General features: G+C 39.1%; 1 protein-coding gene across 5 annotated transcripts; it reads left to right on the forward strand.

Moving 5' to 3' along the window:
• Positions 1-949: 949 nt before the first annotated feature.
• Positions 950-15,925, forward strand: LOC117995523 (transcriptional repressor CTCF-like). 5 transcript variants are annotated; one of them, XM_034983529.2, is made up of 15 exons: positions 950-1,091; positions 3,933-4,036; positions 4,676-4,815; positions 5,103-5,252; positions 6,171-6,266; positions 6,584-6,669; positions 7,037-7,206; positions 7,437-7,573; positions 8,450-8,600; positions 9,005-9,171; positions 9,641-9,777; positions 10,389-10,623; positions 11,660-11,864; positions 13,226-13,347; positions 14,376-15,925. In XM_034983529.2, the coding sequence occupies exons 2-15, from the start codon at positions 3,937-3,939 to the stop codon at positions 14,448-14,450; spliced, it is 1,971 nt and encodes a 656-aa protein (XP_034839420.1). In that variant the 5' UTR covers positions 950-1,091; positions 3,933-3,936; the 3' UTR covers positions 14,451-15,925. The 5 variants fall into 5 exon arrangements, with proteins under 5 accessions (XP_034839420.1, XP_069364847.1, XP_069364846.1 ...); XM_069508746.1 differs by having other exon boundaries at positions 14,379-15,925; XM_069508745.1 differs by having other exon boundaries at positions 13,229-13,347.
• Positions 15,926-16,326: the final 401 nt, after the last annotated feature.

Consider the following 16,326-nt stretch of genomic DNA (forward strand, 5'->3'; position numbering starts at 1 on the left):
ATCGCATTAGTAACTTTATCTGTGCTCTCTTTTTAGTGTGAATGAGAAAGCAAACGTTCCTGTATCTACTCTATCTACGCAACGGATTGACGTGATTTTCCTTTTCATGAAAGAAGTCCCCCAGACGCAGCGCTGTAATCGCGTGACATATTTGGCATTGTAAACAATCTTTAAAATGCACTAAGCTATATATTTAAAAACACAAAAATCTACCACAACAAACGAACTTGATAACATCGACGAACGACAACATGGCCAACAATCACCGCCAACATAGTCCGCCGACATCATAGTTCCAAAAATCACCGCGCTTTTTTCATGAAAAGGACTCTTAGTTAGATAAAAACCCCGGACAGTGACATAGGCTACTTTTAATTATTCTATTTAATTCCCACGGGATTTTTAAAAAACCTAACTCCACGCGGACGAAGTCGCGGGCATCAGCTAGTTTTCAATATATTCCGTAAGTAAAATTGAAGAGACTTTATTTACTGGCAGCCTTTGTTCTACAACCACCATAACCACCGACCAGAAAAAAAGTCTACAACTAAGCCCCCTGTCAATGTCATTCAAGTGCCTAGAGAGCCTTGTCGGACTATGGTCGGACCACGAATGGGTCGGACTTGGGTCATACATGGGTCGGACTGCACCACTGCACAGATGATCGTCATTGTTCTGTGAGTTAGTCGGACTATGGTCGGACCACTGTCTGACTGTAAAACTGACCAATAGGTATTGATATTAATTTTAGGGTTGCTCTATATAAAACAATTATAGTTCTAAAATATTTAAACTCTTTTCGGTCGCACTGTATGACTCACGTGTGCCAACATACGGAACAGTCAGTTTTTGTTTTTGTCATCTAAGGTTTTTGTTCAAAGACCTGAAATCCAGAGCCGAGAAGCCAGTTGAAAAAAAGCATATGTAAGGCATAGAGGTAATAGCTTTAAAAAGTAAAGATAAGTCTATGATAGATAGTTCGTGCGGCCGCCATTTCGGGCTTCGGCGTCACCATCGCTCAAAGAAGGGATTGATCGAAACGCCCTCGTTGAGAAAAATTAGAAGCTGCTCTGTCCCCTCAATTGCTTCAGGTACCTACATTTCAATCTTATAATAAATATAAATGTCTATTTGATAATGACAGCAAAAATAATTTCTTTGGTATTATGCTTTAAGTGGCCCTTTTTATGTCCAATATCGAAATCAAGGCATATTGTTCATATTATAATACTGACGACAGCGCCGTCTATGATCTTTTCCAAGTCTTCACAGCTTCTCGAGTGGCGCTAATTTATTAAATAAATTGAAGTGCTATTCTTTTAAATTAACTTGCAAGCAAGCCAGTTAAAGTATTTAGGTAATATGTTATGAATTGTTCGTAATAATAAAATGGCGGACGCTACGTGTTATGATGTTGTACGTTGTCAACAAAAATTCTAGCCAGTGTGGCTAATAATTTATTCTGTTGTACAGTTGTGAACAAAACAACAGATTTAGCCAGAATTGTGTGTTATTTACATTATCATATTAGGTATATCATATATTGATGTTTGGTTAAATTTTAATAATCATATTTTGTATTGTGAGGAATGCAATACATTGATATAGGATGACTGCAATATAAACTGTAAGATTGTACCTTTTGTTTTCTTTCCACACTAATATCATCTCTTAAAGTTCACTTACATGGGCAATTGAAATTCCGCAATTCCAAACAATTTAGTCAATTATGACATCACAACCACATGAATCAATACCCAGTAATACCTGAAAATTTCAGGACTGCTAACCGAAATAATTGCTCCATGTTGCCCCAATTATTGCTCCAGATCGTGTTCATCATCATCCTTATTGATTCAGGTAACAACCTGCAAGTAGTACAAGCCGGGACTAAAAATTGTTCATGTAAGCACACCATTACGAATTTATAATTAATCAAAGCATTTATATATTTTTTTTTAAAGAATACTAGCCATTTTAATCATGACTAACATTCCCTGTTCCCCTCCAACTAAGCGTAAAGCTAGTGCTAGGAGTAGGTACGACAATAGTGCAATGTTTGAACCGTCAACCTTTCGGATTTCAGTCCGCTTCTATAATCTTTGAGCTGTTGAGACAACAGAATATTAGGCATGTTAATTATGACCAATATTCCCCTTTCCATCCAAGTAAGCGTAAAGCTTGTGCTAAGAGTAGGTATGACAGTAGTGCAAGGGTGAGATGCAGAACTCTCGATTTCCCACTTTGACTGATGAGAGAGAGCGCTCTCACTCTTATTTACTAGTCATTTATTATTAGTCTAATCTAAATCAGCCTGTGCTGTCCCACGTCTGGGCAAAGGCCTCCCTCCGATCCTTCCACAATTTTCTATTTCGTGCCTCTTCAGGCCACGTAACTGTAAATTTATCTAATTCATCACGCCAACGTCGCCTCGGCCGACCACACTGGCGTTGATGATTCTGGGGCGTCCAAAAAGAAGCAGATTTTGCCCATAACTCATCTGGCATACGGCACTCATGACCTGCCCAGTCCCATTTGAATAAAGCGGCTGCAAGGCCAACTGAATATGAATATGAACATGTCAAAAACCAAGCTTATGACAAATAGCACCAAGCGGAGGATAGAAGTGAGAGGGGACAGAATTGAATATGTCCAGGAATATATTTACCTTGGCCAAATAGTTTCTTTTCAGGCTCGCCAAGATAAAGAAATCACAAGGCGCATCGAAAATGCCTGGAGAAGCTTTTGGTCATTGAAAGAACTGTTTAAAGGCAACTTTCCAATACATCTTAAGCGAAAGCTCATGGACATGTGCATTCTGCCAACTCTCACGTATGGTGCTCAGACTTGGTCCCTGACAAACTCTCAAAAGTCCAAGCTCAAGGTTTGCCAAAGAGCCATGGAACGCAGCATACTAGGTATAAAACTAGCAGATCGCGTAAGGAATTCTGCTATACGTTCCAAAACGCGAGTAGTATTATTATGCATTCCAATATATTTTACAATAATTTCAATTATAGACTATGGCCAAAACCCTTTTCACACTGAGAGGAGACCCATGCTCTGTAGTGAGCCAGCGATGGGTTGATGATCATGATGATGTTGATATTTTTGTATATAAGCAGAGACATTATTTTTCGAGTATGGCTGACACAATTCCAAGGTCGAATGGATTTGAAAACAAACTTGTAGTGCCAAGACAAAGAATAAATTTATACCAAAAAAACGTGTATTGCATGGCCATACGTATCTATAATAAGTTACCAGAAAGCTTCAAAAAACTGAATACAAGTATTTTTAAATCAAAACTGTTTCAACTATTTATTAAATAGGTGCTATTATGCGGTAAATAAGTTCTTCGAGGATAATATTGATACCATGGTATAATTTCTGATTTTGTTCTATTTACTAATTTTTTCATTTTATTTTGATAAATGAAATTTGACATAAAATTGTACCTAATTATTATTATGTTTTTTGCTCGTAATTTTGTTTGACTACTAATTTAATTTATTTTGTTCACTGACTATTAATAATTTTAAAAATTCTCACTCAATAATATTTGCACACTTAATCTAGTAGAATGTTATGGCCACTGATTATAGTGTAACTTCCATCTTTCTTGTACAAACATTCTTGCAAATAAATGATTATATATTATATATTATTATACAGTGATAGATTTGATACAGTGGATCTTCCTTTTGACGAAATCATGTTTGAGAGAGTCTAAAGTGTGGCTTTAAAACCGACTATACTACACGTTCCAGTATTTCCAATACACTGAGTTTGGAGATTGGCCGATAAATTGTTTATAAGGGTCTTTCTTATGGATAGGTGTTACGTAAGCCGATTTCCAGATCTTAGGTACTGTGCCCTCCTTTAGTGATTTTTTAACTATTATGGTTACTAATTAGCAATTATTGTTTTAGTGAAATGCCGCCACCCGATAAGAAAAGTGCAAATAAGTGCAAAACAATTCTTCAGACTTATTTGAACTCTTTTGATCAAGACAATGAACCAACTACTGTTATTGGTAAGTGCATATTTTTTAAAGTTTCTTTTGCCGGTGCTTGTACCGATAACCTTGGAGTGTCTTCGGGCACTTAGGGCACCCAACGATTAAGCTGAGTAATCCAGCAAAGATGGTGTGTATTTTTGTAAATATTAATATTTATTGGTAGGTTATTAATGTAAATATTTTGTTTTATGCTGTGTATTTTTGTAATTTATGTTTCATAATAAATAAATTCCTACATGTTACCCATCCAATCCTGTATGAGTCCACTGCCGGGCGTAAACTTATCCAAGAGCACACCATCAAACATGGTCCTGGTTTCCAAGCCCTCCTCCTCATCCACCCACTTCCTGTAACCAAGGTTATCATCCAGGTATCTAATCCATTTTATTATGTCTGATCAGTTTCTATTTAGTATCACCAGAACCATAATTATTAATATAATAGGGTGATCATGAAAATAAACCAATTATGGCTGTCCAGAAACAAGTCACTAATCATTTGCTAGGCATCCATAAGAAAAGGCAAGACCTGCTTCATTGTCTTGTATAAGAGAGAGATAATGCAAAAGGCAGTGCATTTTATATATACAAAGGCATTTTTGTGCCATCCCATGAGATTTTCTTATGGCTTGATTTGCTTTTATTAATATTCAAGTTAATGGAGATGGTGATGAAGCTGATGCAGGAGTCACCTATTTTGTGGATGAAGAAGGCCGCTACTATTACCAGCCAGCTGGAGATAGCCAAAACCTGGTCTCTCTACCTATTGAAGCAGAAGCAGAAGACGGTACTGAGGTATAATATTATGTATTTTATTTTCTACACTCCCAGCTGACTCACCAGGCTTTGCTACACCATGAGTGGTGTGAAGTAATACAGTTGTGTGCACATAATTAAAAGCAACTTCCTAGTTCATGGCAAACGTGGAAAACCACTTGTTAGATATCATAAAAATCACTGTTAGCTTTTAATTTGTGACTAGTTTTTTTAATAAGGGCCACTGACTTAAAATTTGCTCTCATAATGTTTAGCACTGGCTCTATTAATTAAAACAATTTTTTGTAGATATTATATTTTTTTAGATACCACAAGAGGCCCAGATGTTGGTAGATGGGGATGGCTATCAAACTGTAACATTAATGCCCTCAGAAGAAGGTGGTGAATTGAGCTATGTTCTGGTCATGCAAGAAGAAACAAAGCCTGTCATGAATATTGACATTAAGGTAGATCAGGTAATTTAAAAGATTTTTATTACTATCTTTGTTTTTAGGGTCCGTAGTCGGAACGGAAAAAACAGAATTATTATAGGATCACTTGTGTGTCGGTCCGTCTCTTACAACTCGCAGGCAATTCGATGCATATCTACTGGGCCAGTTAAATTGAAACTTGAAAGGTACACATATGAATTTATGTGACCCAAACCCGCATGTGTAAGGTAAATAAAAGGCACGGCTGCTTGGAACTAAAGTTGCCGTGTCCCCCTGGGGTGGGATGAAGTGTCCCCTTGAGATGGGAAAGAAACAGGACACCGGCTCCATACCCCCAAAGGAAAAAAGAAACCCTTATAGGATGACTTTGCTGTCTGTCAAGACCCTATGTTTCAGGAACCCGTAGAGATATCACTATGAAATACTCAGGTTTACAATCCCTTGCAGCTGCAGAAAATCCAAATTTCTATAAATATATAAATAAAAATAATTTTATTCAATTAAACTTACAATTTTGAATCGTCAAACGCATCCACCACTGGTTCAGAATGCTTTTCCTACAAGCAAGAAACTCGGCGGTTGCTCTTTCCAAAGAATCAACTCGATCAAAGGATACAGCCATTTATGCCACATATTTTGACTTTTGCAAGGAAATCAAAACCTGTAGGGTACTTCCCGTTGATCTAGAATTAGGTGGGTAGGTAGCTCTTATAGCACAAGTAAAGGAATAAAATCCGAAAACTGGGAATTTGTTGTTACATCACATTAAAAAAATTAAATGTGTTCATAAACTAATATTTGGTATTTTCAATTTTCTTAGTACGATAACTATATCAAGTGGGGTATGATATGAAAGAGCTTCACCTGTACATTCTAAAAGAGATTTTTATTTATTCATAATAGTTTTTGATTCAGCTGATGTTGGGTTTAATTTTTTTTTAGGATGAAGAAAAAAGCAGTGATGTATACAAGTTTGAAGAAGAGGAAGAGGAAGACCCTCCAATAGAGGTTTCTGATGAAGTTGAAGAATCTATAAAGGTGTGTAGTATGTAGGGCACTCCCTCAACTAGGCAGAATATCCGGAAAGTGGCAGGCGCTGATGGGATCACTATCATATAAACCTGCAGACATCCACTGTGCAAAGAGGCGGGTGCATCCTGCGGGGCGGCCAGCGGGCGCGATGCCATACTCCATGCCGCTTGCCCCCGACTCGATTAGGACGCGTCCGCGCGTCTTCCTTCCAATTTCTTGTAAATATTGAGAGTTTGTTCTACGCGATGGCTGCCCCGCATCTGCTTGGTGGCGTTATCAGTGCATACATGTTACTTTAATAAATCGTTTTTGTTTGCTTGCAGCCGAAACTAACGTTTGCAATGAAAAGGAGCAAGCATCTCCGGCCGAGTTTCACATGCAGTTTCTGCCCTTACACAAGTCATAGGCGGTATGCATTAATTCTAAATGTTTTCATTCATTTTAACTAAATAGTATTTTTTTGATATTAGCAATATTAAAAACTAGCCGATGCCCGCGACGACTAAAATAAAGAAAGATTCCATATCTCCACTATTTGATGCCCGCGACTTTGTCCACGTGGATTTAGGTTTTTAAAAGTCGTGTGGGATTTAGGAACTCTTTGATTTTTCAGGGTAAAAAGTAGTCTATGTCACTCTTCAGGTCTTTAACTGTACCCATGCCCATAAAATCACATCAATCCGTTGCTCCTTTGCGACGTGATTGAAGAACAAACCAACAAACAAACACACTTTAGCATTATGGATAGTGATGTTTTGACATTGTTTTGCGTACAGATACCTGCTGCTGCGACACATGAAAACTCATTCGGAAGAGCGGCCGCATAAGTGCAACGTTTGCGAACGCGGCTTTAAGACCATGGCGTCGTTGCAAAACCATGTAAACATGCACAATGGTGTTAAACCACATGTGTGCAAATACTGCAAAAGCCCTTTCACTACATCCGGTAAGTGTATTGAGTTATTGACTGAAGGGTTACATGGTTAACATGACATTCAAGACATGTTACGTTCATACTACAGACAGACAGATGAACGGACGGACACACTGACGGATAGCGGAGGCTAAGTAATAGGGTCCCATTCGTACCCATTAGGTACGGAACCCTGTATATAAATGATAAATGTTCAAAATAATCGTGTGAAGGATTTGTATGGAGTATTTGATGATTTGCAGGTGAACTAGTGCGTCATGTGCGGTACCGGCACACGCACGAGAAGCCGCACAAATGCACCGAGTGCGACTATGCGTCGGTCGAGCTGTCCAAGTTGCGGAGGCACGTGCGGTGCCACACCGGCGAGCGTCCGTACCAGGTACGGTAGACGTGGCGGCCTATATATGCGATATACACTGCCCTGTCCATCGAGACGAGCTAATATGGAAGTAAAAAACTGCACGTCATCCGTTGCACATAACAGACATACATAGGACATGTTTACGGTACGACCAAAATGTCAGTCTTAACTGTCTCTCCAGCGGCGTGGACATTGTTTTTATATTATAACAAGTAAGTCCTTGACTGCGATTTCACCTGGTGGTAAGAGATAATGCAGTCTACGATGGAAGCGGACTAACTTGAAAGGGGTATGGCAGTTTCATTAAACCCTTCCCCTGATCGGTTTCTATGCGGCATCGTACGGGTACGGTTAATTGCTTGACGGCGTGGCTTTGCCGGCGGGTTGGTAACTCACCACAGCCGAAGCCTCCCACTGAACCTGACCAGAGAAAATTTGAAAATCATGCCCAAGTTACCTAAGGTGTTTGCGCATACCTACCTTCGTTTCACTGACTAGAGGATACAATAGATGGGCTACCAAAAAATAAAACAGATCTGAAGAAGTTTCTTTCCAAGGGCCAGCGCAGAGAGCAATTTGTGAATGGATAAAATGAAATACCTACAGTTTCGACATTATTTCTTAACATTTTCTTGTACGGATCTCATATCTAATTGATAACTAAGGTTGCAGTGCGCAATATAAACACACCCTTACATTTTTAGCTTATGTTAGCTCGACTTCCTGAATATCAAGATACTGATTTGAGTGGGTCGAAAAAATACTTATGACCATGTATTTAATCCACAGGACTTATAATCTTACGGCTCTCGGATCATTATTAGGAGGACAAGGAAATATTAGCCACGTTTAATATAGTTAAAATTCTTAAAAACTTATTTTACATCTTTTCAGTGCCCTCACTGCACATATGCGTCACAAGATACATTCAAGCTGAAGCGCCACATGCGGACGCACACTGGCGAAAAACCGTACAAGTGCGACCACTGCAACATGTGCTTCACACAGTCAAACTCCCTCAAGGCTCACAAACTCATACATAATGGTACTTTCCTCTTTATACTTCTTTTCAAGTCGACAGTCACCTCAAATACGGACAGCCCAAAAAGCCGCAACCGCGATAGCTCGGTCGGTTGTAGCTCCTCGTTCGTGCAGGTTGTCGGTCACGCAGGGCACCCAGTCATGTGCGCAATAGTCTGTCTCGGATGGCCGCAGATGCACTCCGTATCATGTCCAGAGATGAAGCCGCACCTTGCTAAGTTAACATAAATCCTTTATTTTGCTAGAATACATGTATGAAAGTCAATTTAACCTAATGTGCTAACATTTCATTGATAGAATAAAAACATTTATCTGTAAGCCACTTAAAGAAGTCCTTATTAAGTCGTTGAAGGGGTAATACACGTAAGCCTGGAGGTAGTTTATTAAATAATCGTAATTTTTTTCTAGTATCTGAAAAGCCCGTGTTCCCGTGCGAGCTGTGCCCGACAAAATGCGGCCGCAAAACAGATCTGCGTATCCACGTGCAAAAACTTCACACTTCCGATAAACCGCTCAAATGCAAACGATGTGGCAAATCATTTCCAGATCGATATTCTTGCAAAATACATAATAAGGTGCGTACCGACTTACTTTGCGATAAAATATTTGAAATAGAAACTTTAGATGCGTTGGGGGTTTTTGGTATAAACTTCAAGATCGCGTCTTCGATAAATAATTTATTTTTGATATAGTCAAATAGCCAATTGGGTATTTTCCTACTTTTGAATTTGATAAATATTATTACTTTATTATAAACTAGGATAAAAATAATGACGTACGCTGAAAAAAATATTAAAATCCTACAAATATTTACAACGTTACAGGCATTTTAATTTTGGAGTGGGAGGGTCTTCTATCCCTTTCTCGCAAAACGCAAATTTGTATGAGACCGCACGAAGCTACTATGGCATTAGTAAGGTGTGACGTCAAAATGCTACATCGCTATCTCTGTTTAATTTTTTAGATTTAATTAGTTTTTATCCTAGATTATAATAAAGTTATAAAAAAATTGGAGTCAAATACCCAATTATATTTTCCTTACAGACTCATGAAGGTGAAAAGTGTTTCAAATGTGAGCTGTGTCCATATGCATCAACCACACTGCGCCATCTCAAAACTCATATGCTGAAGCACACTGATGAGAAGCCCTTTGTGTGTGATCAGTGCGACCAATCCTTCAGGTAACAGTGTTTTCTGTGCACTTGCAATCACTCCCACCCATATTATAAATGCGAAAGGGTGTTTGTTTGTTTTATCCTTCAATCACGTCGTAACAGAGCAACGGAATCGACGTAATTTTTTGCATGGGTATAGTTAAATCCTGGAGAGTGACATGGGTTACTTTTTATACTGGATAATCAGGATTTTTAAAAACCTAAATCCACGCGTACGAAATTGCAGGCATCAACTAGTATTATTACAATGAGTCCGAACTAACAAAGGGAAAGCCATATTGTCAGTAAGTACATGTCATATTTTGCTTATATTTTGTTTATGTATTTCTATAACAAATAAGTTCTAAAGGCGCAAGCTTTTCTCCTTTGTTAATTCGGATGCATTATTACGAACTTTGAAACAACAGAAATATAACAAAAATGTTTGCAAGTACAATAGGCAGCCTTATGGCTAAAATAGCGATCTCTTCCAGGCAACCTTGTAGAGGATATAATAAAAATTAAAGAAAGCGGAAGGGGTGTACTAATTAAATAAAGTAAATACACATACATATGTATATGTACAAAATAAAAATACGTGAGGAAATACTTGTATTTATTCAATATTCGTTTTGTAGACAGAAACAACTGTTGCGGCGTCATCAAAATCTGTATCATAATCCCAACTACGAGCCAAAGCCACCTAAGGAGAAAACTCACACTTGTCACGAATGTAAGCGAACATTCGCTCATAAGGGCAATCTGATCCGACATCTGGCCATACACGACCCTGACTCGGGCCACCAAGAAAGAGCACTGGCTCTTAGGCTGGGGCGGCAAAAGAAAATCAAGTTTGTGGATGGAAATGTTAAGGTACTAATTCTACATTGTTCATTACTAAAATAACTTTTATAGATCTTTTCATCTATCTGCAATTGGTCCTTTGACTATAAACAGATCACCGGTACTTATGTTTCAAATTGTAGACTTCGCACATTAAATACTGTAGATAGAGCATAACTGAGAGCGGCACCTGCGGTAATGGAGTGGTGCGGAAGGTGACAGTTGTCACAATTGGACGAATCATTGAGCTCTCGCGTCATCACACCCCTCGAGGTTGCACCGCTTCACTACCAAAGTCTTCGAACAGTGTGTATTGGCAGTGATGACATATGGATCCGAGACATGGTCGCTAACTATGAGCCTCATAAGAAAGCCCAGAGTCACTCAGCGGGCGATGGACAGAGCTATGTTTGGATAGTATTGGAGTACTGGAGTTTCTCTATGTGATCAAATCAGAAATGAGGAGATCCGTAGGAGAACTAGAGTAACCGGCATAGCTCGACGGGTTGCGAAGCTGAAGTGGCAATGGCCAGGGCACATAGTTCGTACAACTAGACGTTGGGGTCCCAAGGTGCTGGAATGGCGACCTCGCCCCGGAAGACGCAGCGTTGGAAGACCCCCCACTAGGTGGACGGACGACATCAGACGAGTCGCAGGGAGCCGCTGGATCCAGGCGGCGCAGGACTGTGGCGTGTGGAAGCCCCTACAAGAGACCTATGTCCAGCTGTGGACGTCTATTGGTTGATGATGATGATGATGATGATGATGATGACTACCGCAGGAACCTGCACAGTTATTCGTTCTTATGAGGCTCATAGTTAGCTCATAGATCCTTATCTTGGATCCATCATATGTCAACACTGGCAACGCACTGTTCGGAGGCTGGTCTTCAAGTACTGCAGAATTTTGGATGAAGATTCCATGCAAACCGTGTGAGCGGTTCCCGAGAAATATGTATACCGTTATGTTCGCATAATTAAAACCCATTATCTACTTGATGTTAAATATAGAAAACAACTTTACAAATAAAGGCATTCCTAACTTATTAATAAAATGTGTATTATAGACGGACGATTCCGACAATGAGCCAGAGGAGATAATGAAGTTGGACCTGGGCGGGAACCAGCTGGAGCGCGGCGAGCTGCTGACGGTGGCGGACAACGACGGCCAGCAGTACGTCGTGCTCGAGGTGATCCAGGCGGAGGACGGCGAAACGCAGATCGTCTCGGCGGCCGACTACGAGGAGGAGGAGGAAGAGGAGGAGGAGGAAGGTACCTTACAGTTCTCTCCGCACACACGTTTAAATAAATAGCTCTCGCTACGCCACAATCCCGCTCGCACATCACTGCGATCTTAAATTCCAGAAACCTCTATCTATATTATGTTCTCTGAACTCTGTTCAATTTTTTTTAAAGAATATCAGCCAAATTTAACATGATAATGTGGCTAATTCCTTTGTACACAATCTCTAAACTAAACTAAAATATCACGTCTAAATCTATTGCTATCCCTTTCATAATGTTGCTTGCGGAAAACGAAAGCACTAGATTTAGACCTGTTAATTTAGTTTAGTTTAGAGATTGTGTACTAGTGAATCGGCCCCAATATTCAGTTTCCCCCTCTAACTATGCGTAAAGCTTATGCTAGGAGTAGGTTACTACAATAGTGCAATGGGTGAGGTTTGAACCGCCGACCTTTTCGATTTCAGTTGCTTATTTAACTAACCCTTGAGCTAATGGGGCCGATTCTCTAGCACACAATCTCTAAACTAAACTAAATTAATAGGTCTAAATCTAGTGCTCTCCTTTTCCGCAAGCAACATTATGAAAGCGATGGCAATAGATTTAGACGTGCCATTTTAGTTTAGTTTAGAGATTGTGTACAACGGAATTAGCCACATTGAGGCTTCAAAATAAGAAATTTCAAAATTTGAACCATCAACTTTTTAGATTTCTTTTGATTTTGGGAGTCTCTTATTTGACGTTCTAAGGCAAATGCCCATTTCTGGAAAAGGTTCGGCCATCCATGTGATAAATACTATAAAAATACTTAGGTATTTAGTAACTAAAATATTGCTGGTTCTTATTAATGCCAAACCATCCGGAATTAAAAGCCAGAATAAAAGCAAATCTTAATCAACCTTGTTTATTTTTAAACAATTTTTATAAAACTGTTTTTTTTTTTCAACTTAAATTTTCATACATGCTTTACAAAGTTCCTCTGAGTTCTATGTACAAAATAGTGCTTATTTCTTTACAAATGATGTCAATTCTTGCCTACAATTTATTTTATTGATGGACGTACCTTGGCCAAAATCTTGTTGACTGGGCATTTCCTTTTAGAGAAGAGATAGCTGTCCTGCAGTAATGACCCACCTCACTGTGTATCTATGTAACTATCTTATGCCTGCGACGTCGTCCGCTTGGACTACACAAATTTAAAACCCCTATTTTAGTCCCTTTCGGGTTGAATTTGCAAAAATCCTTTTGCGGATGTCTACGCCATATTATTTATCTGCATGCCAAACTTCACCGCCATCCGTCCAGTAGTTTGAGCTGAGCGTTGATAGATCAGTCAGTTAGTCAGTCAATCACCTTTCCCTTTTATGTATTTAGATGTTATGTTATTACAGAAGATGAGGACGATGAAGAATTAGACAAGAAAGAAATTATTTATGAACAAATTAAACCGAAAGGTATGATGGAGAGAACAATCAAGCTTGAATCAGATGTTGACACTTGCTTCGGGTTTGATGTGAGTATGGAAGGTGTCTTATTTAAAATAAGATAATTAATATTGAAACTTTTAAGGTAAACAGTTTTATTTAAGACTGATCCGCCCGGCTTTATTGGGGTGAAATATGTTATATCTCTATATTCATAATATTTATTTAGAGCCTATGTTACTTCCAAATAAGTAGCTTTCTAATGGTGGAAAAATTAATAAAATCGGTTCAGTAGTTTCAGAGTATGTCGAGTATATACAAACGAATATACAAATCTTTTCTGTTTATAATATTAGTATAGATCATTCATTCTTTACCAGTATCACGATTCAGGAACTGAAAGCTGAAGTTTAGTATCAAAAATGTATAATGACATATAATGATATAGTCGTGTGGGTTGAGATGGCAATCAGGGTATGAGGTGGAGGGTTGCCCCGTACACCCACTCTCGCCCGCACCGAGCTAGCGCGGGGTCTCTGCGGGTGTGTGTGGCCTCCCCGATTGCCATCTCAACCTGTCGTGTCATCCCGACCCATCGCCGGCTCACTACAGAGCACGGGACTCCTCTCAGAGTGAGAAGGGTTTTGGCCATAGTCTACCACGCTGGCCATGTGCGGATTGGTAGACTTCACACACCTTTGAGAACATTATGGAGAACTCTCAGGCATGCAGGTTTCCTCACGATGTTTTCCTTCACCGTTAAAGTACCGTGATATTTAATTACTTAACATAACATCGAATTAATTACTTAATTATTTAATTACTTTACATAACTCCGAAAAGTTAGAGGTTCGTGCCCGGGATCGAACCCTCGACCTCTGATTAGAAGGCGGACGTCCTAAGTCCTAACCACTAGGCTATCACAGCATACTACCTGTCGCGTACCATACTCATAATAATATCAATTCACAAACTGTGTGATCCTTTAGGTTAAGATGGACAGTTCCTCTGCAGCATGAGAACGGGATTTGGAACCCGGCGGCGTCTGCATAGTGCGAAGTGTCAGATGGCATGTTTATCTAGAAGGGTTACTCTAAGGTTTCACTTTTTGTTGCAGGAGGATGAAGAAGAACCAGACGAGGATGAAGAAGGTATAGCTTACAATGATAAAATTGTACTGCGTATAGTTTAGTTTTTAGTGGTTTTTATTAAACTAAGTACCTCCATATTTTTTTTGAAAAACGTAACGTTACCCTAATAGGGTATTTGACAGATTTTTAAAAACTGTTCTACTTTAATCTAATGTATAAGGACTCTATAGAAAATGTATATTTTATGTTTGTTCCATTACATATAGTGCAAGAAAAAACATAAACAAAAATATTATTTAAATACCCCGCGAAAACGCTTTTCTGACGATATGGCGCCTCATATGTCACTGTGACGTCGCCTACTTGTATATTTTGTGTACGAAACTCCGCAACTATGACATTGAAATTGTTATTATTATTTTTATTTATTTTTCTCGTTTTTAAATGACTTACTTTTGTCTGTTGTATAGTTTTGAAGATTTTGTAATTTCTATGTACATAATAAATTTAGCCCTACTTAGGTGAAATATTAAAATATTCATACACCATTAATTTATTGGTAGAATGTATAAGGGTCCCAAACTGATATTCTAACTGTATGTCACCTGCATTCTCATGGATCATTATGATCGACCCATCGCCGGCTAACTACAGAGCACGGGTTTCCTCTCAGAGTGAGAAGGGTTTCGGCCATAGTCTGCCACGCTGGCCATGTGCTGATTGGTAGCACCTTTGAGAACATTATGGAGAACTCTCAGGCAAGCAGGTTTTCTCACGATGTTTTCCTTTACCGTTAGTGATATTTAATTAATTAAAACCCGGTACGTGCCCCGGGCACGCATCGAACTCACGACCTCCGATTAGAAGGCGGACGTCCCAACCACTAGGCTATGACAGATTATTCTCATGAATAAATTATTATTATTATTATTATTAACTGTTAACACGTAGTTAACGTCATTAACCAAAAGTATACAAGTTCTAAATAATTTTAAATACATACCAAAAATTGCGGACCGGCAGGATCCGAACTCGCGTCTCCTGGGATCGCGCCTGACCTTCTGTTCTGTTTCTTAAGGTCGATATAAAATATTTCTTGCCGGGTACTGGCATTTGCAACATCCATGAGTCCAAAGTTTGCGAATCTGGCAAATACAGTAGATTCGCAACTTGGCCATGGATGTGACGATGTGTTTGAAGCCAATGACTTATCTGTACAGTTAGTAAATGTGGATTAACCTAAACATTAGGATTATGTAGGCTACTTCTTATAAAATAAATGTAGCCACCAACAACCTACGTACCAACCTACAATTATTTAGATGCGAGAAATAATTTAAACATACATAGGTCATAGTTATGCAGTAATAGTACCTCAGTAGACTAGATTAATTTACTAGATTTAATTGATATGTTGAAATGTAGTGGCAATATCAAATGTTCTTTCGTTTTGTGATGTCGAATTTCTTTTTCTTGAACATATAAGTTGTTTCTCCAGACCTTATTTAATTTTTTAATGTATGTTTGTTGCCACTGGAAGAGCCTTTAAGCTTAATTAAAAGATAATCAAACACAACCTTGTTTTTATTTTTGGCCAAGATCATGATGATAGATCGGAGGATGATTGCAATGCAGCTATTAAGTACAGTACTTTAGGGCGGTTTCAGACTAGCGTTTTATACGCGCGTATGAGCTCGTTTTTGGAAGCGCGTGTAGGCGCGTATAGGCGCGCCTTTTGGCACACGCTCAGACACCTCCCCGCGCGCCACCACTGCACCGGTTCGAGCGAACACGCCGAAATATGCCCGTATACGCGAGTCCGGTTTTTTGTAGCGCGCGTGTAAGCGCGTATGCTGAAACGACCGTATACGCGCAAAAAAATATGCTAGTCTGAAGCCCTAACAGTCAAGTCAATGTTCAATGGTTTAAAAATAAATTCGGTAGCTAACATTCAGTGTGGATGAAAAAAAAGACTAT

Source organism: Maniola hyperantus, chromosome Z (genome assembly GCF_902806685.2).
Source record: "Maniola hyperantus chromosome Z, iAphHyp1.2, whole genome shotgun sequence".
Lineage (NCBI taxonomy): Eukaryota > Metazoa > Arthropoda > Insecta > Lepidoptera > Nymphalidae > Maniola > Maniola hyperantus.

Bases quoted from the DNA above. Each gene is read 5' to 3' on its own strand.
- LOC117995523 (XM_034983529.2), top strand. From the start codon at position 3,937: ATGCCGCCACCCGATAAGAAAAGTGCAAATAAGTGCAAAACAATTCTT. The intron at 6,670-7,036 runs GTATGCATTAAT...TTTTGCGTACAG, and splicing joins CCTTACACAAGTCATAGGCG to ATACCTGCTGCTGCGACACA. The intron at 8,601-9,004 runs GTACTTTCCTCT...ATTTTTTTCTAG, and splicing joins TCACAAACTCATACATAATG to TATCTGAAAAGCCCGTGTTC.